Source organism: Mus musculus, chromosome 10 (assembly GCF_000001635.26).
Source record: "Mus musculus strain C57BL/6J chromosome 10, GRCm38.p6 C57BL/6J".
Lineage (NCBI taxonomy): Eukaryota > Metazoa > Chordata > Mammalia > Rodentia > Muridae > Mus > Mus musculus.
Window position 1 is genome coordinate 53657968 of NC_000076.6, and position 24376 is coordinate 53682343.

Sequence of the window (24376 nt, forward strand, 5' to 3'; positions counted from 1 at the left end):
CACTGCCTTCATACATCTCCCATTGGGTTAGCTGGACCACACTGCATCAGATTCTATTCATCTGATTACAGACCGACTTCAACTTGCACCATTTAAAGGTGAAGCTTATGAGGAAATAATTTTAATATAAAAAGAATTGCCACATATATAATATATTTAAATAGAAGCAGTTTAAACTTTTCCAGCTTAAATAATGTGCACTATAATATACTTTACCTTAAAAGATCTCCAAAAATTATTTTCCGACTTAGAAGATATGATTAATCTTTGAATATACACACTATAGAAAGTAATAGACATTATATAGACAGCCACCATGCAGTTTAGTAGTCAGATATACTTATTTAGTATTCTTAATATTGGAAGCACACAAACGCTAAAGTATTCACATTCATGTTCAATGCAGCAACATGAATTATACGCAGAAAGCCGTATCATGCACTTCAGCACTGCAAATAAACTTACTGGTAAGGCAGCAATAAGGAAATCAGCCTTTATTTTGTGGGAAAATTGCATACCATTAGAAAGGACAGATAATGAGCAAAGCAGTGTAATACAAACTAATGTTTTAAGGCAGTGTGAAATGAACTAAAGTCTTATAGCAATTACTTAAGCATCTGAGTTTAATGTAGATATAAACTGCATAATAATATCAAGCAGCTTTAATTGGAAATAAAATAAACCAAAGATGGGGTCTGCATTAAATCTTTGGACAACTTTGATCAATAATACTGTTATAGAACAGAACATCTACAGAGTTACTTGTTGAAGAGTGAATGGAAACAGCAGTCGATTGGATTTATACATCATACTCAAATTAAGTACTGAGTGGTATTTGCATCTTTATCTGTTATCAACTTTGAACATTTTATCCATTTACTTTTTAAGGGATTTATTTTGTCTGTGTGTGTGTGTGGGGGGGGGGGGGGTGCTTTGCCTGCTTGTTATGTCTAGGCACACCACATGCGTGCAATGCTGAAGAGGCCAAAAGAGTCTCCTGTAACTAGTGTTACAGAGGGTTGTGAGCTGCCACGTGGGTGCTAGGAATCGAATGCAGGTCCTCTGGAAAAACAGCCAGTGATCTTAGCTGCTAAGCCATCTTGCCAGCCCTATTTTAAAGAAACACGAGACTCCTTATTGCACAAAAAATTAATCCTTATTAAAAAAAATTCTTACAAGTCAATACATGTGTTGTCAAGTAATGTGTTCTATATTTTGTAAACAATTTAAAAAATTTAACTGTGCTGACAGAAATTGCTATTCTCTGGTCTCTATCACTTAATAATAGCTTTGGCAAGAAAAGGTGGACTCTCTTTTAGAAAATATGGTGTTAAAGACAGAATTCTGTAGAAATGCCAGAGAGAAAACACAGTAGGATGTGTGATTTACTTTCTAGGAGGAAGCTTTGCCTCTCTGTGGAGCCCCTCACACGTGCTCCGACCTTTACCACGTGCACGTGCAAACAGCTCAGCATAAATACTCCAACAAACCTGGTCATTTAGTAAGTGAAAGGATTCTAATACATTTAGATTGTTTCATTTATCTCTAAAAGTAAGCAGTTCAAATCTAAGATCGCTGCTGTGACAGGATACTAGGCAGGACATTAACCTACCAACTTTGTTTTTAATGTGATGTCCGGTTTTTAATCCCCTCCTTCAGCCTTATTACCGGAATTAAAGGACACATAAAATACACAGTCTATCCTCAAGAGATAGAAAATGACTCTTGAATCTAGCTGTGTGTTAATCTCCTGACCCTCTGAGATTCTGGTTCTGCGCATTAGAACTGGATCCAGGCTGATCAACAGGTTTGTCTCTAATTACCAAAGTAAGTGTGCACTGTATATGGAATACACTCTGGAGTGCATCAGACAGAGATGCAGGCTGGAGATGTAGTTCAATGTGTCTTGATGGAATAACGTATTTTGTTTTGCTAGATTTATAAGAAAGTATACCAAGTATAAACTAATAGTTTTCACCAAATATAGATAATCTATCTGATAAAATAGTGATTTATGTTCTATATACCAAAGTTTCTAGGTGGACTCTGGGCACATTTTTAAAAAAACCTCAGTATTTAATGCTTGGAGCCACTGATGGCATCACATATCCCAAATATGTCAGAGGGAAAAGAAAATACCACTGTGGGTATGAGGTCATGAAGGTACAGGTGTTGACGAAGTAGAATTTACAGAGCCAGCTCTGGGTGGCCTCCTCAAGATGGGCTCTACTTGTTGATGTTAAGTGGTTCCCCACCCCCACCCCCACCCCCGTAGAGAGAACAGGGAGTTTATGCTTTTATGTTTTCTCTCTCCTCTAAAATGGCATTTATACGTTATACACGGTATTCAGACACATGGCTCGTGGTTTTCTTGCTTTGTCTGCCTGTAGTTTATGAGCCAGGGTCTCACCGTATTACCTAGGCTGGTCTTGACTTACAGGTGTGGGTCACCATTTACAAAATTTTCTCTCTGTTCTTTTTTTATTTTCAAAATTGTTGTTGTCCTGTATCCTAGGGTGCTGGCCTACAACCCCTGACCTTTCCACCTCTCCTTGCAAGTGCTGTGATTACAGGCACAGAAGGTCTCCGAGTGCGCGCAATGGCGTTGCCCACGGCAGGCACTGGTCCTTGCCTCTTTCTATTTCTTCGGTGTCAGTCAGCACATGTCAGGTGCTGCAGTGATGTAACGATGCGTCCCTCTTTTACCACGGGTACATAACTAGGGCTATTGAAAGTCATAATTGGAAAAACGATGAAGTTTAGTACTTTTAAGCACTGTAGACAACACTAAAAACTGCTAACTTAGGCTTAGTGGAGAACAGTAAGAATAATTTATCACTATGTCAATCGTTTACATACATTTTCATGAACAATTATAGATTATGGGCGCTGATACATTTTAACGCTTTTTTTAAAGACTATTGATTTGTTATTATAAAAGACTCCATAGAGAAGGAAAGTGACAAAATCATATTTTAATTAAAAACCTATTTTTAAAAAGAAAATATATTTTTGATCATGAAATTAGGGCCATTCTGAAAAACTTCTGTTTGGCAATTCCAGGAAAGGGTTTTCTTGGGAGGTTCTAAACTAAAATTAGCAATTAGGAGCCACAGGGACACTTCTTAATTTTCCCAGAGATGCTATAAATTACATTCCCAGTTATCGTCTCAATCGTAACTAAAACAAAGTACAAAGCATCCGTAGAGAAGAGATGCATTAGCAACCACGGGATGCTTTTAAGGGTGGCCTCTAAGAAGCCACCTCTTGCTAAGCGTGAACTGTCACTTGGGAAGCTGAGTCGACGTACGGACGAGGGCGCTGCACGCTAACAATTCAGGTTGGTTATGCAGGATGGGGGTGAAAGGTGACCAATGACAACTATGATGTCACATCTGGGGTTTAATTAAATGAGGATTGTTTAATAATGTTTAATGCTATTTTTTCCTTAGGTAATATATAAAGATATTCCAAGTACAAATAGACATTTGAAATAATGTACTCTTACTTATATTAAGTTGATGATCTAGTATTTATTTAATTAGTGTATTTTTAACCACTAAGGGGAATAATTATGTCATCAAAATGTTCTGAGAAACAATGTAATCCATTTTGACAACAATCACATTCTATTTGGGTTCTTATCTTAATTAACAAATACATCAAAAAATTTGGATATTAAGCTGAAAACTGAAATGATCAGGTCAAAATTATTACTCTAAGCTATGTGATTTTAATGTTAACAAGAATGTTTAAATGTAGTCATTTTTGTTCATCAAAATTGAGATAAATATATCTGGTCATTTATTTTAAAATATATTAAGAAAATTAAGCTGATCATATTGATTTTTAACTTATTTGATAAAAAAGTTGACTTTTCTCAGGTAGTAGAAAAATGAAAATATTAAAGTTTCACAGGACAAATTTAGACGCAAACTTTGCTCTGTCTGGGAAAGCGTGGTCTGGCTACATTCTGCTTATAAATAGGTACACAGGAACATAGCTGCCTAGCTGCCTGACATTCCAGTGAGTGAGTCTTTCACAGGACAGCAACAAAGGCAGTGGCCACCTTTAATATTTTCACTCTCTACTCCCTGAGGAAAGGCATGCATCGCCACAGGCCTTTTCAGAAGTGCACTGACCTCAGCCCCGAGGTATCAGGGAACCAAGGAGCACACTCAGAGACATTCAGCTCTGAAATTTTATAAAGAAGGACAAGGTATGAATGGGATTTGATATGCAGATAAATCTCATTATTTTCTTAAAATTAAATAGAAACATATGAATGATTATTTTGAAGCTTAATCTCTGCACGTGTGTCTACATAAAAGTCAAAAATAATTCTTTTGCCATTTAGAAAAGGGATTTACCTCATGTGTTAAAATTTGTGACATTAAAATATAAAATATACTTAAATTTTATGAACTTTCCCAAATACTTATTCCTTTTAAGTAAAGTTTATCAATGCTTTTTTTAAAAATAAATTTTAACTAAAGAAAACATATTTTGTATTTATTCATATTTTCTGATAATCAACTAGTTAACATTTTTCAGGGACATTACTATGCCTTTCTAGGTTAACATTAAAATAATGAATTTTATATATAAGTTGAAAATCTAGCTTAGCTTTATCATGAAATACACTTAATAAGACAATATGGTAGATGTACGTACATACACAAATGAATGGTTGAAAGTTAGAGTCATTAGTACCCATATGCCAAAAAAAAAAAATCTTACATTGTGTGCCAAAGTCTATTTTTGTATAAGTTAAAGCTTCAAAGCAGTGTTGTTATGCAAAACCAAAAGGGCGACATGCCTTGTGCACAAACTGTAAGTGCAGCTCGCTCACTTACATTGTTGATAGACTTATGCAAAGCTTCACCCAGAGAGTGCCGCTACGAGGAAAGATCACAAGAAGAGAGGGGACATTCAGAAACTGACTGAGTCAAAGAGGAGGAGGAGCAAAATGGAGTGTGAAACACAGAACATTAATTATAACATGCGCACAAAAAACAGTTCTGAGGAGAAATTTGATTTAAGAAGAAATTTAAGACACAGTGTAAATGATCTGCACATATTAGATAATTAGGATATGAATAGGATTAGATAATCCTAAAATTATCTGATAGATCTGTGGGCTGGTCAACTTACCTGTGCAGGATACTTAAGGTTAGAACATGTGACCTGAGTCTGGGGTAAAATATGACTGCTACCAAAGGCACAGAAGGGCTACTGCTGTTCTAAAGTCCTTCAGAGAGCTGCAACCTAACTGCTCAGATGTTGCACACAAATGGCTGTAGGGCACAGCTTTCTCCAAAGAGCAGATGAGAACCACAAAATTGCCTTGACCTTTTGGTATTACTACTGGCTTGAGATAATCATTGGAAATCAGGAGTATAGAGAAAAAAAAATGAAGCAATTTTATATCTTTTAAATTCTCGTTTCTAGGATGAACTTTAGAGACTATAAAGCTGTTTTCCAATATCACAGGGTTAAATGGGGGCTAGAGAACTGGCTCAGAAGTTAACATCACTTGCTGCTCAGGTCCCCAAACTCACATGGTGATCACAACCATCTGTAACTCTAATTTCAGGGGATCTAATGCTCACCCACAAGCACACATATGGGGTATACATACATACATACATACATACATGCAAAGCAAAAGGAATTCATACACACAAGGTGATTAACATACTTTTAAAAGGTGGACGACTAAGATATTCTAGGACACAGTTTACTAGAACTGAATGGTGGAAGACACCACACCTTTGAATTGACCCTGGAGGTCACTTACATACAGAGCTATGAACACTGCAAGACATACTGGGATCCTCAAAAACTATGGACTGGATGTTTGTGCCCCCAGCTCACCAACTCTTCTGTTGACATCCTACCATTCAATGGGATGGTATTAGAAAGTGAGACCTCGAGCAGAGCCGTGAGAAACATTTATGTTCAAAAGCTAGCATCTACGGCATGCCACCAGCACAGCCCAGGCTAAGACAGGACTATTGGTACCAAGGAGTGAGGGTGCTGCCCCAATCCAGAATCCTGGAAGTGGTTTATGGCAAGGCTGGAGTTTGAGCTTCACACAGGAAAAACCTGTATTACTATAAATAGGCCTTTTCAGAAAGAAAAGTGGACAGGTGCAGAGAGCTGTCAGTCACGTTAGAGAACACTAAAGGGATGCTGGCGAAATAAGCAGTGGAAGAAATAGGGACAGTAGGCCCCACCACCACCCGAGAAGGGTTCAGGCAGAAAACAAGGTCACAGCACTGAAAACTGGAGTGATGGCCATACCTTTCACAAAGCTATGACCTTTGCTGACAGTTGTTTCCGTACTTGAGTCTTACAGAAAATAGAACTTAAGAAAAGGAATTGAATATTGAGCTAAGTGATTTCCAAGTAGTTTTGAAGGTCTGCATTGGCAGTCATAGTAAAATGAAAGAAGGGAGATATGGAGGTTTTACAGATGACTCAGTGGTTAAGAACACCTGCTTTTCTTACAGAGGACCTGGGTTTGATTCCCAGTGCCCACAGGGCTGCTCATATCTACCCATAATTCCATTTGAAGGAGGATCTGATACTGTCTTATTACCTCAACCAGCACCAGGCAGGTAAGTGCTGCACAGACATGCATTTGAGCTAAACATTCATACATACTTCAAGAATCTAAAAAGAAAAAGATGTTTTAAAGAACAGGCAAACAACTTAAAAGATCCCATTGTTAAACAAAAACTCATTAGAATATAAAGATTTTGAAAATCCCAAGCCTATCCATAATGTAAACATAAGAAAGCAGGTTTTATTTTTTTTTCTTTCCATTTTTTATTAGGTATTTAGCTCATTTACATTTCCAATGCTATACCAAAAGTCCCCCATACCCACCCACCCCCACTCCCCTACCCGCCCACTCCCCCTTTTTGGCCCTGGCGTTCCCCTGTTCTGGGGCATATAAAGTTTGTGTGTTCAATGGGCCTCTCTTTCCAGTGATGGCCGACTAGGCCATCTTTTGATACATATGCAGCTAGAGTCAAGAGCTCCGGGGTACTGGTTAGTTCATAATGTTGATCCACCTATAGGGTTGCAGATCCCTTTAGCTCCTTGGGTACTTTCTCTAGCTCCTCCATTGGGAGCCCTGTGATCCATCCATTAGCTGACTGTGAGCATCCACTTCTGTGTTTGAAAGCAGGTTTTAAAGACAGTACTGAAATATACCTGAGGACTGCTTACTACATTGGCATAACCAGCAAACAAGGGCCAAGGAGTTCTTACAGCAGTAGCTAGGCACTATTATTTGGGAAGAAGGAAGGATCTGGGCATGGTGGTGTGCCTTTAATTCCAGCACAGTTAGGCATCTCTCTCTCTGTGAGTTCGAAGCCAGCCTAGCCTACATAGAGAGTTCCAGGACAGCCAGAGCTATATAGTGAGACTATGTCTCAAAGAAAATAAAACAAAACAAAAAGAAGAGGAGAAGGAGGAGGAGGAGAAGGAGGTAGAGGAGGAGGAGGAGGAGGAGGAGGAGGAGGAGGAGGAGGAGGAGGAGGAGGAGGAGGAGGAGAAGGGAAGAATGTCCCTGAAAGTGAATCATCTGTCTTCTTGGTTTCTAAAGGCCAGACCCTGTGCCTCACTGTTAGCAAGCCAGAAGAACTCCACCAAAAGCTGGGGGTGGGGGTAGTGAAGTTCTAAAGCTTTAGTGGCTGGACTGGTAACATAGTGTCTCATTGTCTCTGGAAGCTGGGACCTCAGCTAAGCAGCACTTAGAAGGCAGAGGAATGAAGAGTTGCATTGCAAGCCTTTAGATCTCACTGTATCTGCCTTGCAGTTCAGAATAATTCCTTCCTTTCCTATTTCTCACATCTGCAAATGGAACTCCAGTTTTATTCTTTTCTCATCCTTGCATTTGGGTTGCATAAAACTTACCCAGTGCAATGGTTTAGACAATAAATGTCTTCTGAAAACCCATGTGATAAAGAGTTGGCTCTTAGGGTGGTGTTATTGAGAGATGGTAGAGCTCTTGAGAGATATGGCCTGGTACACAGCTTTATATTACTGGGGACAAGTGAAGAGGAGACCATGGGACCCCTCTCCACTTCTTTTCTGTGTCCTGTCCCTGAAGTCTTCTCTATGACTTCTCTATGACTCAATGCTTCCAGACAATGACGTCCTGGCACTGCACCAGAGGCCTTCCAAGTAATGGGTCTACCAAAATGTAGGCTGGAATCTGTCAAACTGTGAGTCAAAATAAACCATTCACTTTATAATTATGTTGATAAGATTTATTAATTTGTCAGCTAATGTTCTGAGTGGAGATAAAGAATGAACTACAATAAAATCCATCTTGAGGTGCCCACCCGGCTGGGGAGGCGGCCTAAGCCACAGCAGCAGCGGTCGCCATCTTGGTCCCGGGACTCCAAGGAACTTAGGAATTTAGTCTGCTTAGGTGAGAGTCTGTACCACCTGGGAACTGCCAAAGCAACACAGTGTCTGAGAAAGGTCCTGTTTTGGGCCTTCTTCTTCGGCCAGGAGGAGGTCCAAATACAAGATATCTGCGCACCTTCCCTGTAAGAGAGCTTGCCAGCAGAGAGTGCTCTGAGCACTGAAACTCAGAGGAGAGAATCTGTCTCCCAGGTCTGCTGATAGACGGTAACAGAATCACCAGAAGAACAATCTCTAAACAGAGTCAACTATAACTACTAACTCCAGAGATTACCAGATGGCGAAAGGTAAACGGAGGAATCTTACTAACAGGAACCAAGACCACTCACCATCACCAGAACCCAGCACACCCACTTCGCCCAGTCCAGGGAACCCCAACACACCTGAGAACCTAGACCTAGATTTAAAAGTATATCTCATGATGATGGTAGAGGACATCAAGAAGGACTTTAATAAATCACTTAAAGAAATACAGGAGAACACTGCTAAAGAGTTACAAGTCCTTAAAGAAAAACAGGAAAACACAATCAAACAGGTAGAAGTCCTTACAGAAAAAGAGGAAAAAACATACAAACAGGTGATGGAAATGAACAAAACCATACTAGACCTAAAAAGGGAAGTAGACACAATAAAGAAAACTCAAAGCGAGGCAACACTAGAGATAGAAACCCTAGGAAAGAAATCTGGAACCATAGATTTGAGCATCAGCAACAGAATACAAGAGATGGAAGAGAGAATCTCAGGTGCAGAAGATTCCATAGAGAACATCGGCACAACAATCAAAGAAAATGGAAAATGCAAAAAGATCCTAACTCAAAATATCCAGGAAATCCAGGACACAATAAGAAGACCAAACGTATGGATAATAGGAGTGGATGAGAATGAAGATTTTCAACTCAAAGGTCCAGCAAACATCTTCAACAAAATTATTGAAGAAAACTTCCCAAATCTAAAGAATGAGATGCGTATGAACATACAAGAAGCCTACAGAACTCCAAATAGACTGGACCAGAAAAGAAATTCCTCCCGACACATAATAATCAGAACATCAAATGCACTAAATAAAGATAGAATACTAAAAGCAGTAAGGGAAAAAGGTCAAGTAACATATAAAGGCAAGCCTATCAGAATTACACCAGATTTTTCACCAGAGACTATGAAAGCCAGAAGAGCCTGGACAGATGTTATACAGACACTAAGAGAACACAAACTGCAGCCCAGGCTACTATACCCAGCCAAACTCTCAATTATCATAGAGGGAGAAACCAAAGTATTCCACGACAAAACCAAATTCACGCATTATCTCTCCACGAATCCAGCCCTTCAAAGGATAATAACAGAAAAAAACCAATACAAGAACGGGAACAACGCCCTAGAAAAAACAAGAAGGTAATCCCTCAACAAACCTAAAAGAAGACAGCCACAAGAACAGAATGCCACCTTTAACAACTAAAATAACAGGAAGCAACAATTACTTTTCCTTAATATCTCTTAACATCAATGGTCTCAACTCGCCAATAAAAAGACATAGACTAACAAACTGGCTACACAAACAAGACCCAACATTTTGCTGCTTACAGGAAACTCATCTCAGAGAAAAAGATAGACACTACCTCAGAATGAAAGGCTGGAAAACAATTTTCCAAGCAAATGGTATGAAGAAACAAGCAGGAGTAGCCATCCTAATATCTGATAAGATTGACTTCCAACCCAAAGTCATCAAAAAAGACAAGGAGGGACACTTCATTCTCATCAAAGGTAAAATCCTCCAAGAGGAACTCTCAATTCTGAATATCTATGCTCCAAATACAAGAGCAGCCACATTCACTAAAGAAACTTTAGTAAAGCTCAAAGCACACATTGCGCCTCACACAATAATAGTGGGAGACTTCAACACACCACTTTCACCAATGGACAGATCATGGAAACAGAAACTAAACAGGGACACACTGAAACTAACAGAAGTGATGAAACAAATGGATCTGACAGATATCTACAGAACATTTTACCCTAAAACAAAAGGATATACCTTCTTCTCAGCACCTCATGGTACCTTCTCCAAAATTGACCACATAATAGGTCACAAATCAGGACTCAACAGATTCAAAAATATTGAAATTGTCCCATGTATCCTATCAGATCACCATGCACTAAGGCTGATCTTCAATAACAAAATAAATAACAGAAAGCCAACATTCACATGGAAACTGAACAACACTCTTCTCAATGATACCTTGGTCAAGGAAGGAATAAAGAAAGAAATTAAAGACTTTTTAGAGTTTAATGAAAATGAAGCCACAACGTACCCAAACCTTTGGGACACAATGAAAGCATTTCTAAGAGGGAAACTCATAGCTATGAGTGCCTTCAAGAAAAAACGGGAGAGAGCACATACTAGCAGCTTGACAACACATCTAAAAGCTCTAGAAAAAAAGGAAGCAAATTCACCCAAGAGGAGTAGACGGCAGGAAATAATCAAACTCAGGGGTGAAATCAACCAAGTGGAAACAAGAAGAACTATTCAAAGAATTAACCAAACGAGGAGTTGGTTCTTTGAGAAAATCAACAAGATAGATAAACCCTTAGCTAGACTCACTAAAGGGCACAGGGACAAAATCCTAATTAACAAAATCAGAAATGAAAAGGGAGACATAACAACAGATCCTGAAGAAATCCAAAACACCATCAGATCCTTCTACAAAAGGCTATACTCAACAAAACTGGAAAACCTGGACGAAATGGACAAATTTCTGGACAGATACCAGGTACCAAAGTTGAATCAGGATCAAGTTGACCTTCTAAACAGTCCCATATCCCCTAAAGAAATAGAAGCAGTTATTAATAGTCTCCCAGCCAAAAAAAGCCCAGGACCAGACGGGTTTAGTGCAGAGTTCTATCAGACCTTCAAAGAAGATCTAACTCCAGTTCTGCACAAACTTTTTCACAAGATAGAAGTAGAAGGTATTCTACCCAACTCATTTTATGAAGCCACTATTACTCTGATACCTAAACCACAGAAAGATCCAACAAAGATAGAGAACTTCAGACCAATTTCTCTTATGAACATCGATGCAAAAATCCTTAATAAAATTCTCGCTAACCGAATCCAAGAACACATTAAAGCAATCATCCATCCTGACCAAGTAGGTTTTATTCCAGGGATGCAGGGATGGTTTAATATACGAAAATCCATCAATGTAATCCATTATATAAACAAACTCAAAGACAAAAACCACATGATCATCTCGTTAGATGCAGAAAAAGCATTTGACAAGATCCAACACCCATTCATGATAAAAGTTCTGGAAAGATCAGGAATTCAAGGCCAATACCTAAACATGATAAAAGCAATCTACAGCAAACCAGTAGCCAACATCAAAGTAAATGGAGAGAAGCTGGAAGCAATCCCACTAAAATCAGGGACTAGACAAGGCTGCCCACTTTCTCCCTACCTTTTCAACATAGTACTTGAAGTATTAGCCAGAGCAATTCGACAACAAAAGGAGATCAAGGGGATACAAATTGGAAAAGAGGAAGTCAAAATATCACTTTTTGCAGATGATATGATAGTATATATAAGTGACCCTAAAAATTCCAACAGAGAACTCCTAAACCTGATAAACAGCTTAGGTGAAGTAGCTGGATATAAAATTAACTCAAACAAGTCAATGGCCTTTCTCTACACAAAGAATAAACAGGCTGAGAAAGAAATTAGGGAAACAACACCCTTCTCAATAGCCACAAATAATATAAAATATCTCGGCGTGACTCTAACGAAGGAAGTGAAAGATCTGTATGATAAAAACTTCAAATCTCTGAAGAAAGAAATTAAAGAAGATCTCAGAAGATGGAAAGATCTCCCATGCTCATGGATTGGCAGGACCAACATTGTAAAAATGGCTATCTTGCCAAAAGCAATCTACAGATTCAATGCAATCCCCATTAAAATTCCAACTCAATTCTTCAACGAATTAGAAGGAGCAATTTGCAAATTCATCTGGAATAACAAAAAACCGAGGATAGCAAAAACTCTTCTCAAGGATAAAAGAACCTCTGGCGGAATCACCATGCCTGACCTAAAGCTTTACTACAGAGCAATTGTGATAAAAACTGCATGGTACTGGTATAGAGACAGACAAGTGGACCAATGGAATAGAATTGAAGACCCAGAAATGAACCCACACACCTATGGTCACTTGATCTTCGACAAGGGAGCCAAAACCATCCAGTGGAAGAAAGACAGCATTTTCAACAATTGGTGCTGGCACAACTGGTTGTTATCATGTAGAAGAATGCGAATCGATCCATACTTATCTCCTTGTACTAAGGTCAAATCTAAGTGGATCAAGGAACTTCACATAAAACCAGAGACACTGAAACTTATAGAGGAGAAAGTGGGGAAAAGCCTTGAAGATATGGGCACAGGGGAAAAATTCCTGAACAGAACAGCAATGGCTTGTGCTGTAAGATCGAGAATTGACAAATGGGACCTAATGAAACTCCAAAGTTTCTGCAAGGCAAAAGACACTGTCTATAAGACAAAAAGACCACCAACAGACTGGGAAAGGATCTTTACCTATCCTAAATCAGATAGGGGACTAATATCCAACATATATAAAGAACTCAAGAAGGTGGACCCCAGAAAATCAAATAACCCCCTTAAAAAATGGGGCTCAGAACTGAACAAAGAATTCTCACCTGAGGAATACTGAATGGCAGAGAAGCACCTGAAAAAATGTTCAACATCCTTAATCATCAGGGAAATCAAAACAACCCTGAGATTCCACCTCACACCAGTCAGAATGGCTAAGATCAAAAATTCAGGTGACAGCAGATGCTGGCGAGGATGTGGAGAAAGAGGAACACTCCTCCATTGTTGGTGGGATTGCAGGCTTGTACAACCACTCTGGAAATCAGTCTGGTGGTTCCTCAGAAAATTGGACATAGTACTACCGGAGGATCCAGCAATACCTCTCCTGGGCATATATCCAGAAGAAGCCCCAACTGGTAAGAAGGACACATGCTCCACTATGTTCATAGCAGCCTTATTTATAATAGCCAGAAACTGGAAAGAACCCAGATGCCCCTCAACAGAGGAATGGATACAGAAAATGTGGTACATCTACACAATGGAGTACTACTCAGCTATTAAAAAGAATGAATTTATGAAATTCCTAGCCAAATGGATGGACCTGGAGAGCATCATCCTGAGTGAGGTAACACAATCACAAAGGAACTCACACAATATGTACTCACTGATAAGTGGATACTAGCCCAAAACCTAGGATACCCACGATATAAGATACAATTTCCTAAACACATGAAACTCAAGAAAAATGAAGACTGAAGTGTGGACACTATGCCCCTCCTTAGAAGTGGGAACAAAACACCCATGGAAGGAGTTACAGAAACAAAGTTTGGAGCTGAGATGAAAGGATGGACCATGTAGAGACTGCCATATCCAGGGATCCACCCCATAATCAGCATCCAAACGCTGACACCATTGCATATACTAGCAAGATTTTATCGAAAGGACCCAGATGTAGCTGTCTCTTGTGAGACTATGCCGGGGCCTAGCAAACACAGAAGTGGATGCTCACAGTCAGCTAATGGATGGATCACAGGGCTCCCAATGGAGGAGCTAGAGAAAGTACCCAAGGAGCTAAAGGGATCTTCAACCCTATAGGTGGAACAACATTATGAACTAACCAGTACCCCTGAGCTCTTGACTCTAGCTGCATATGTATCAAAAGATGGCCTAGTCGGCCATCACTGGAAAGAGAGGCCCATTGGACACGCAGACTTTGTGTGCCCCGGTACAGGGGAACGCCAGGGCCAAAGGGGGGGAGTGGGTGGGTAGGGGAGTGGGGGTGGGTGGGTAAGGGGGACTTTTGGTATAGCATTGGAAATGTAAATGAGCTAAATACCTAATAAAAAATGGAAAAAAAAATCCATCTTAAGATGGAAATAAGTAAATAAGTGATAGCATTTTAGCATTAAAAACAGAAAATATAGTCAAGTGTTTTCTTTATAACTTTCTAGATATTATAGCTATATCAGAACCTAGTTGTTTTCTTTGTCAATTGTGATGTATACACTATTCCAGAAAGTACAGCCTGTGCTGGCCAATACTTTAGCCTGGCCTGCTGGCACAGAACAGTAGGCCTGGATACTTGGGAGTCTGAGGGAGAAAGAGAACTTGAGCCCAGAGTTCAAGATCAACCTGGGCAACATAGTAAGACCCTACACTATCATCACCACCACCATCATCATCAATGATGAAATCAATAAGAACTAAAACAAGTTAAAATGTAATCCTGGGATATCAAGTGGGGTAAATGCAATATTAAAAGAAAACCGCTTAGTAATAAGCACTGAAGAGACACAAGGAAGAAAAGCAAAGAAGAAAAGAGAGGAAGGAGGGAAGAGGAAAAACAGAACAAGGATGAGCTCCGATAACTTGATGCAAGAGAAATGACAAGAATAACAAGAATAGGATCAGCAATGGGGTCTGCCACTAAGGCTGATGACATGGGTTCACTCCCTGGAGTCAACATGGTAGAAGGAGAGAGCTGAGTCCTGCAAGCTGCCTTCTGCAATCCACACATGCACAATGCACCTAGGAATGCACACACAAATAATCACAAAAGAATACAAATACATTTAAGGAAAAATGATGGGGAATGTGGTGAAATTTCTTTACAATACAAACAGTCCCTCAAACATTTGTGTTCAACACTTCCTGGCTGAAAAATATCAGAGAGATTTTAGGGATGGTTTCCATATTAATACATAATTGAATCACTATCCCTTGCTAGGTGCAGAATGTGACAGAAGGTTAGGGGGAGTCTGCCCAGGAAAACCTACCACTTTGGGTCCCTAAATAAGAAATTAAAGGCAATTTACAGAAGGCCACTAGCAAACTGTGCCAATGTGAGGCCAACCTCAAGGAGGAGTTGTTTACTTGTTCTTATTCAAAAGGCTTCAAATGATTGCACACACACACAGACACAGACACAGACACACACACAGACACACACACACACACACACACACAAACACACACACACACAGACAAACACACACACACACAGAGACACACACACACAAACACACACACATACACACAGACACACACACAGACACACACACACAGACACACACACATACACACACACACACACACACACACACACACACACACACTGTTCTTTTTCAGATCTCCATTTTAAATTATGGAAACCAGAGAGAAACGGGCAGGCTTCAACCATTCCTGAAATGGCAATATATGATTCTACATATGTAAAACTTAGCTTAAAGAAAGCCTACTTTGCATTCCATTTTGAAATTTTTCATAATCATAGACAGAAAGAAAAGGCTGAGATATCTGTAGATTTTTCAGCACTCACTTAGGAGTTGCTTCATGACTTAGTTCTGTCCTTGCTTGGTGAGGCACACAGTCTGCTTAATTACTGGCTTGCCAGGATCTCCCCTTGCTTGGTGAGGCACACAGTCAGTCTATTTCATTACTAGTTTACCAGGATCATCTGGCTCAGGGATGCATACCACTGGGTCTAGTTAATGACTTGTTTAACCAGGAGAGTGCAGAAGGTTCATAAAGTCTGCCTTTGTGTAAATAAGAGAAATGTGTAAATTATTTTAATGATAGTTATAAATGTTCTGGAAACCATCTAGATCTAGACATACTGCCACTTTTTCTTTATGCTATACTGTCTCAGTACTTAAGGCATGAAACCATAAAAGAAACCGATAAAAACTGCTCACTTGGGTAAACAGTTTTAGGAAATCAGGACACTGCTACTGAATATCTTCTGCTGCCCAGATGGCATCGAAGGGCTAGAAACGAAATGATTTTACATTGTCAAGAACTAGCTGACTTTCCCATTTAAAGCCCATGTGTTCTGCTCAAATATCAAACTAAAAAGTTACAAATTCTTCTCAGAATCTGGGATCGCATATACAACTGATTTACTTAGCAGACTGTTTCCTGTGACTATGTTTCCAGTCTTAAAACATTTACAATGTTTTAAGTCTGTTCTATGGAAAATAAAATACAGTGAGTTAGCATGCAGCAGGTCGTGTTTCTCCAGCTAGAGAGTGCCAAGGAGAGGAACAGGCGCAGACTCGTCTACCTGGTTTAAGAGATCTTCCACCTTCTTCTGCCATGAGTCCCTGGCGGCATTTTTCTCTCTCTCTTTCAGCTGCAACAGTTGAGACATGGCAGACTTTTTATCTTCTTCGTGTTGAAGCCTCAACTCCTGGCGAAGCTTGGAGCACTCTTGTCTATAATAAATCGTAGGCATCTGCTTTGTAAAGAGAGTCGTTTCTCTCAGGAAATGCTCTCTGGGGGGCTCACAGGGTTTCTAAAAGCCCATTTAATCCTCAGGCCCGTGAGTCTGAGTGCCATTGGGCTAACTTACAGGAACCTGGTCCCTTGAGCAAGAATACCTGTTTTCCATCAGTAGACTAGGCATGGGAAGAACGAATCAGTCTCCTAATTTCATGGTACTTCTCTGCATTTTTGTACTCAAGAAAATTAAATTTAAAAACTGAATCTGAATTCAAGCAGGGGAAAAAAGACCTCTAAATCCTTTGCATTTAATCATGAGAAAAATTAACTTACAACACCACTAGCACATCTTTTAAGGAGGCTACCACAGGAATACTTCCCACGTGAGACCGTGTGGCAGAGCCCGGTGTACCTAAGATTTTCAGTCCACTTGATCTCCAGGTCATGGGCCATTCTGTCCACCCTCAGCTTCTCTTCTTCCTTCATGGTGGCCAGCGTCTGCTCATGCTCATGACGTTCTTGTTGTAGCTCAGCCTGAGGAACAGAAGGACAAATGAAGACTGGTCTCCATGAACACAGAAGAACAGCGAGGTAGCTGCTGATGCGCTAGCTAGGGGAATTAGTCAAGGTAGTTCAACAAAATAAAAGGAGCACTTTCTGTATTTAAAAAGTTCCTTAATTTTTCTAAATCAAGCGTATCCCATCTAAACAGTTTAAAGTTAGTTTATTAAAGCTTTTTTTTAAAATCATAAACATCCATCATACTGCCATGTTCTTCCAATGAATTCTTATTCTTGTTGAAAATCAGGCTACCTGTGTACAATCAACATGATTAAAGGGATGATAAAGAATTTAAGTTGACTGGATGTTTTTCTTACGTAACTTGAAACCACATGCCCCTGCTCTTAGCATTATGATAATGACATGGCCCTTGAGAAATCCTTGCAGATTGGCATATATCAAGTGATTCCCTGGATCCTGTGGCTGGAAGTGACTATCTGGACAAGAGCGCCAATGATGACCCACTCTGGGTGCTGTGGCTGCCCAAGAGCACCTAGCAAACAGGAACAGGCACTGGGCTAGCCTTTAGTCACTATGATGGGTTTTTTGGGGACAGCACAGGGTAAAGCAGTTTTAAAGGTTATTTTTCATATTGAAACCCCCACAGGACATTGTTGACTTGGCTAACTAATTACCAAGCTGAACTCAGGCACATGTTCTTGCTCAACACTCAGCCTTTAGGAACCATCTTTCCACAACAGCTAGCACCAAACATTAATTTAACTATACTTAAAGCATTTCCTATTTAAGGAAATTCTGCATTAAGATTTATTTTTAATTATGTCTATGTGTGCATATCTATGTGTTGGCATGTGCATGTGAATGCAGATGGCCTCAGAGGACAGACGTATCAGATGTCCCTGAGGCTGGAATTACAGGATGAAACACAGTAAAGTTAGGAATAGGGTGTATACCAAGCTGAGGTACCATATAGACATAATATATGCATGCATACATGCATGTAGGCAGGCAGGCAGGCACACACGTACACACGCATGCATGCCACATGTAACTTTCAACAAAATAGATTCACCAATTTAAAATACCTTTCTCCCTCATTTTACTTTTGCTAATGTAAAACAACACCTCTCAATATGATTTAGTCATTCTATTCAGCCGTATGTGGAAAGCTGCTACCACTAAAGGTTATAGACAATGTATGGCATCATATACATCAACTATATTGTATATTACTATAGTGTATTGTATATTGTATGCAAAGTTATTGTCATATTAGCATTGTTTATCATATAGCCACTAGAGAAAAGTAAACAGAAGCCATCTATTTTGTCACAGATTTCAAAAGTAAAATGCTATTGGTATTCAAAATATACTCAACTATTGCCTAGGTAAACCACGGATAGAATTATATATACACAATAGAGGAAGTGCAGCAAATACACACACACACACACACACACACACACACACACACACACACACACCTGAAGTGTCACCAATACTAAGATAAAAACTAATACTATTACCCAAACCAACGGCAGCTGAGTGATTACACTTTGCTGAGCACCAGAGTATACACAGATCATCCCTTTTAATTATTATAACCATGATATGAAAAGTATTATTACCCTGCTCTCTGCCCTACTGAAGTGTCAGGAAGGAAATGCAGCTCTGTCCAAGTGACATGGTAAGTGGTGGCTGCAGAATCCTCACAGAACCATCCCGCCTGACTGAAGCCCACACTCCAGATCACCCCTGAGGGAGGACATGAAGATCCCTCGTCTATTGTTTGCCCAGTTTTACAGGTTCTGAAACTCTGCTTTACTTCCTGAGAGTGGGAGGGGAAGGTGGAGCTTCCTGAGACCTGTAGATCACACAGAAGCTCTTGTTTGCTATATATGAAAGCTGCAGCTTTGACCAGGGAAAAACGCGCACATACTAATTATCCTGGATTGAACGGTGTCTGTAAAAAGCATTCCTGAAGTCTCAGCCCTTACACTGAGCGTGGCTCAGGATGCAACCTTATTTGGAGACAGTGCTCACACAGTTTTTTATGAGTTTCTGCAGTTTAATTGAAGTGAGGCTATATCGGAGCAAATGACTCCTTAATCCAGTATGACTAGCACACTTCTGAGATGATGATACGGAGACAGGTAGAGATGAAAATGCTGTGATTAAAAGCAAATCAATATCTGGGGCTGCAAAAAGCTGCAAAAACAAACAAACAAAAAATCCAAAAAAAAAAAAACCAGTTTCCTCTTAGCGACATGAGAGGATGTCCTTGTCAGCACCTTCATCTTCGACACCTAACCAAGAGATGACCCATTTCAGTTGTATTCAAATTATTTGGATTACTTTTCAGTGGGAGTCCTAGGAACTAATACACTAAGTATATACAATGATGCCCACAGATGCTTCAAAGTCAAGTGGCCCAATTGTATTTTTACATTTAGACATTTAGATTACAGCAGAATCATGCAATTACCTCAACATTTAATAGGGCATCCTTGGTCTCCTTCAGCCTGCCTTTTGTCAGGTCCAGCTCACTCTGAAGCCTTTCCTGGGAATCCTGAAGACTAGAAATGAGTCCTTCGGCAGAGCCGAGACCTTGTTCACTCTTCCTTACGAGATCCTGGAGGCGGCCAATCTACGAGTGAACAGTGTTTTATTAACGTGCAGTACACAGCAGAACAGTGCCATCCCCACAGCTCCTGAGATGGTTTCCATATTCCTGGCTTTACTGCATGGATCCCTTCTTCACGACTCTGGAAGAAGCACTCGGCCAGCATACTCTTTACCATCGGTCATTTCTTTTAGACTTCCGTGTCTACGGTTTCCACTTTTCAGGATCATAATGCAAGGACATGGATACACCTTCCCTCAGGCTCTTGGCTTAAAGAAAATTCCTAGTTATATCAGATAATAAAATGCCAATGAAAGGGAACTGAAGCGAGATGAAGATTACATTAAAGATAAAAATACAAACTGTTTTAAAGCTTTTTTAAAAAAATCAAACCATTAATATATCATGAATCGAGTCCTTGTGCTATTTAGAAAGGCAATACATTTAGGTCAATGTTGGCAATCTCTTACATATATCTTCGAGACTCAGGTTTTATTTGTATTTCCATATAAAAGTTGCCTCAGGGGGGCGGGGGAAACCTTTGAGCTGAAACTTGGAACGAATGGACAATCTGTTGACTGGGTTGACAGAGACCCTCTAATTATAAGAGCTAAAAATCTAAAATTTTAAAGATCTTTAAAATCTAAGAAAATGCTATGAAGTCAACACTCATTTGAAAAGAAATGGACAAGCCTTCCTTTAAAATGCATGAACGTTTCCCTTGCAAGGATTTTCTTACAAATCCAGATTCCACAAAACAAGCCATGCAACCTGTTCATCAGCACCCTCTTTTCTCCCTCTTCTTTCAATGTAGGTGTCTCTGTGTGTGCATGCTAAATGAGTCGGGGGGGGGGGACGACAATGAAATCTATTAGTGTCTCTAAATGCTCATAAACTTAGTAAAATGATCAAAAGATGCCCCCTGTCTTAGTCAGGGTTTCTATTCCTGCACAAACATCATGACCAAGAAGCAAGTTGGGGAGGAAAGGGTTTATTCAGCTTACACTTCCACATTGCTGTTCATCACTAAAGGAAGTCAGGACTGGAACTCAAGCAGGTCAGGGAGCAGGAGCCGATGCAGAGGCCATGGAGGGATGTTCTTTACTAGCTTGCCTCCCCTGGCTTGCTCAGCCTGCTTTCTTATAGAACCCAAGACTACCAGCCCAGAGATGGTTCCACCCACAATGGGCCTTTCCCCCTTGATCACTAATTGAGAAAATGCCTTACAGCTGGATCTCATGGACTCATGAGATCTCAACTGAAGCTCCTTTCTCTGTGATAACCCCAGCTTGTGTCAAGTTGACACAAAACTAGCCAGGACACCCCCCTTCTGTGCTCTAACAGATATTCATAGCAAAAAAATCTGAACCTTTGGTAAAATTTCATCCGTTCCATTCTCTGAACCTAAGACCTATCTAGACACATGGTGGACTGTTCTCTTTCACGGCTATGACTGGTTGTTGTGGATGACCCTGGTGCTGTTGTAGTTTGATGTTAATTCTGCTTTCCCAGGAGGGGTTGTCTGGAACAAGGAATGAGTCACATATTCAGGTGACTCCCTGTAAACCATCCCCTAATGAATAAAGGAATTAATCACTGGGCAAGTAGGCGGGACTTCTGGGTTGGATGGAGGAAGAGAGGAAGCGGGAGAGAGTTAGGTCCTTTGGAAGTTGTATTAAGGAAATAATGAATCTAATTAAAAGGGTAATAAATATTTCCTCTTTTTATTTTTTGCTAAAAAGCAAAATGTTTTAATTCATGCATAGTTAAGTACAAAGTACAAAAATCAAGTAAGCAACAAAAATGGCTGATTGTTTTTTATGAGTCTAATTAATACAAATGAATTATATTTGAAAGCAACTATTGTCTGCCACCGTCAAAAATCTCTCTTGGGTACATGGGAGATCTACTCTCCTTCCCTATTGATGTCCCATGGTCTCAGCAGGAATTCAGCCCTACTCCAGATTACAGCTTGCTCAGAGTATAACCCAATACAACTGCTTCATTCTGTAGCCCTGGGAATGTTTTAAGAACAGCCATGGGGATAAACACATCATTGATAGAGCTCTTAGATGTTTTAGAAGAAAACGGGTCTCCTAGTAACACACTTTTGTCAGCTGTACCGGGCCCAAAGGAATGCATGACTGACGAATAAAGTCAACACAAATAAGGCAAATCCAAGAGGACAAGGAAACCCAGTTCCAGTGTCACCAGTTTCAGTTCTGGATCCAATCTGTTTGAAGCTCACATTATACAGGGACATTTTAATCACTTGAGTGAGTGTAAGTCCTTTGTCCTGATGATTTACATTCTAATGTCTGCTCTTTGCAATACAGAGAGAATACCCTAGATTCTTCTTGTTATTATGACTCCTGAGAGGATACAGAAGGTAGGCATCTCCTACCTAGACTCTCCATCTATTCATGGGCATTGTTCTTCAACCCTTTCTCCGTGGAAGCACAGAGACTAGTGTGGACATGAGCGTGAACCTTGACCCTAAAGTAAGCATTCTCAGGCTTGTGCTTAGAGTCAGCCTTACACTTCACAATTATTCAAAATATTTCACAGGGCCTCTGTTCTATGAGAGCTGCCTAACTCTCTAGCTAACTCAGCAATCTTCCTTCATTTGTCTTTGTCTTTGTTGCAAAGGTAAAGTACTGTGGTTACAATGATTAAACTGAGCTCCAAATACTACCACTTGGACTGAAATTTTGATTTTTACCCACTTTGTATGTGGCATGGACAAGTTCTCTCTGAAGTGACTTAATGATTAGAATCTCCTACCCTGGCCTGTATTACAGATAGAGAAGAATACAAATCAATGCTTGGGAGACTGAAAGTGATACTGTACCTATAGTTGCTGATGCACCACATCTATACTGATACTCCAATAGTATCTACAAAGGTCCCATGCATTGGGGCCTTTGTATAATATTTCCTCAATTTATCATCCTGTCCAGGCTCTGTCAATAATGCATCTTTCTTTTACAGAATGCATTGAGCTGGACATATAAATATCTCATTTTGTAAAACTCCTCATCATAGCAGGGACCATGTTAGTTGTGACTGCAATCACAGTGCCTCAGAGCTCTTTGTACCTAACCAACCATTCAATGTTTATGAAAGAAACGAATAAGTCAATTACTAAAATACACCACACATTCTTACTAACTAAGGGATAAAATCTCTTTAACATCTGAGTATGTAAGCATTTACTCTGTAAAAGGAACCCCAGTCCCTCTGCTTTGCTTGACCTTGTACTATGACCAGGCCACTAGTAGGCCACACGGTGTCTCCACGATGAAGCATGCAATGCCCACAGGTGTGCAAACAGCTCGAGAGAACAGAGAGACACAGATGACACAAGTGTCTAGGTGAATTAGAAAACGACTTCTTTTCTTTTGGGAATAGAGTTCTGTGGAGATTAAAGCTACTTCTGAATTTCCCCTATAAACAGTGCTGACATTTTCTCAATAATCCTTCACTATTTGCTTACAGTGATAAACAGAAAACTGAAGCTGCTGGCCCAGGGTATGTCCAGCCCAGGCTCCCACAGAGCCTGCTAAATCCCTTCCCAGGAAAACTACATGGTTCCATGTTGCCCTTGGCTTCTTCTGCATTATCTCTCTACACATTCAGTAGCACTGCACAGCCTCAATTGTAATCACAGTGACTTTCATGGTCATGAATGCTATGTTGCTCATTCCTACCTCTTGAATTTAGTGAAGTTAAAATTACTTTTCTTGTTTGTCTTAAGTTTATAAAAACAAAATAATGCTGGGCGTGGTGGCACACACCTTTAATTCTAGCACTTGGGAGGCAGAGGCAGGTGAATTTCTGAGTTGGAGGCCAGCCTGGTCTACAGAGTGAGTTCCAGGACAGCCAGGGCTACACAGAGAAACCCTGACTCAAAAAACCAAAACATAAATAAATAAAAATAATAAAAAACAAAATAGTGGTGCCTGTTCTACTTACTGTTTTGCAAATCCTCTCAAGGAAGTGAAGACAGGAATCAGTGCAGTTTACCAACCACTTACACCGCCTTCCTCTCTCTTTCTCTTTTGTGTATGGAAATGAAAGGACAACATAAACCCCATTTATCTACATTTAAGGACCAGGCCTGATTTCAAACAAGGCCATAAGGCACCAGCTTCAGGAACAGACCATAAGTCCCAGAAACTAAGTCATAAGACACCAGCTCTAGGAACAGACCATAAAATTCAGAATAAGATCATAACCCCCTCCCAAAGAACTGCCTGGAGATATAACCATAAAAATGGGGAAATATCTCAAAATTGGCCATCTGCACTGAGCAGCCCTATTTCATCACATGGCTGACTGTTCATGACATAGGAATGCAGACCACTGACCACCTGTGAGCCCCTAGCAATATGACCCACCAATGAAATTTTAGATTACCTAACCCTTCTAGAGAGTTCTACAGTTCCCTATAAGAAGGCCTGTGTGCCTTTGTC

The 24376-nt window shown here is 40.0% G+C and overlaps 1 protein-coding gene across 22 annotated transcripts in view; it reads right to left on the reverse strand.

Moving 5' to 3' along the window:
- Positions 1-24376, reverse strand: part of Fam184a (family with sequence similarity 184, member A) — a 118243-nt gene that overhangs the window by 24933 nt on the left and 68934 nt on the right. For 13 of the 22 annotated variants that reach the window (XR_003948817.1, XR_380088.4, XM_030245347.1 and 10 more), the window contains 4 exons: positions 19764-19925; positions 17169-17290; positions 16599-16749; positions 4857-4898 (listed from right to left, as the gene is read on the reverse strand). Coding sequence is in view for 20 of the 22 variants with exons in the window: in XM_030245347.1 (XP_030101207.1) it covers positions 4857-4898; positions 16599-16749; positions 17169-17290; positions 19764-19925 (477 nt within the window). In the remaining 2 variants the exon portion in view is untranslated. The remainder of the gene's footprint in view (positions 1-4856; positions 4899-16598; positions 16750-17168; positions 17291-19763; positions 19926-24376) is intronic. The other 9 variants (XM_030245348.1, XM_030245346.1, XM_030245350.1 and 6 more) reach the window with 1 other exon arrangement.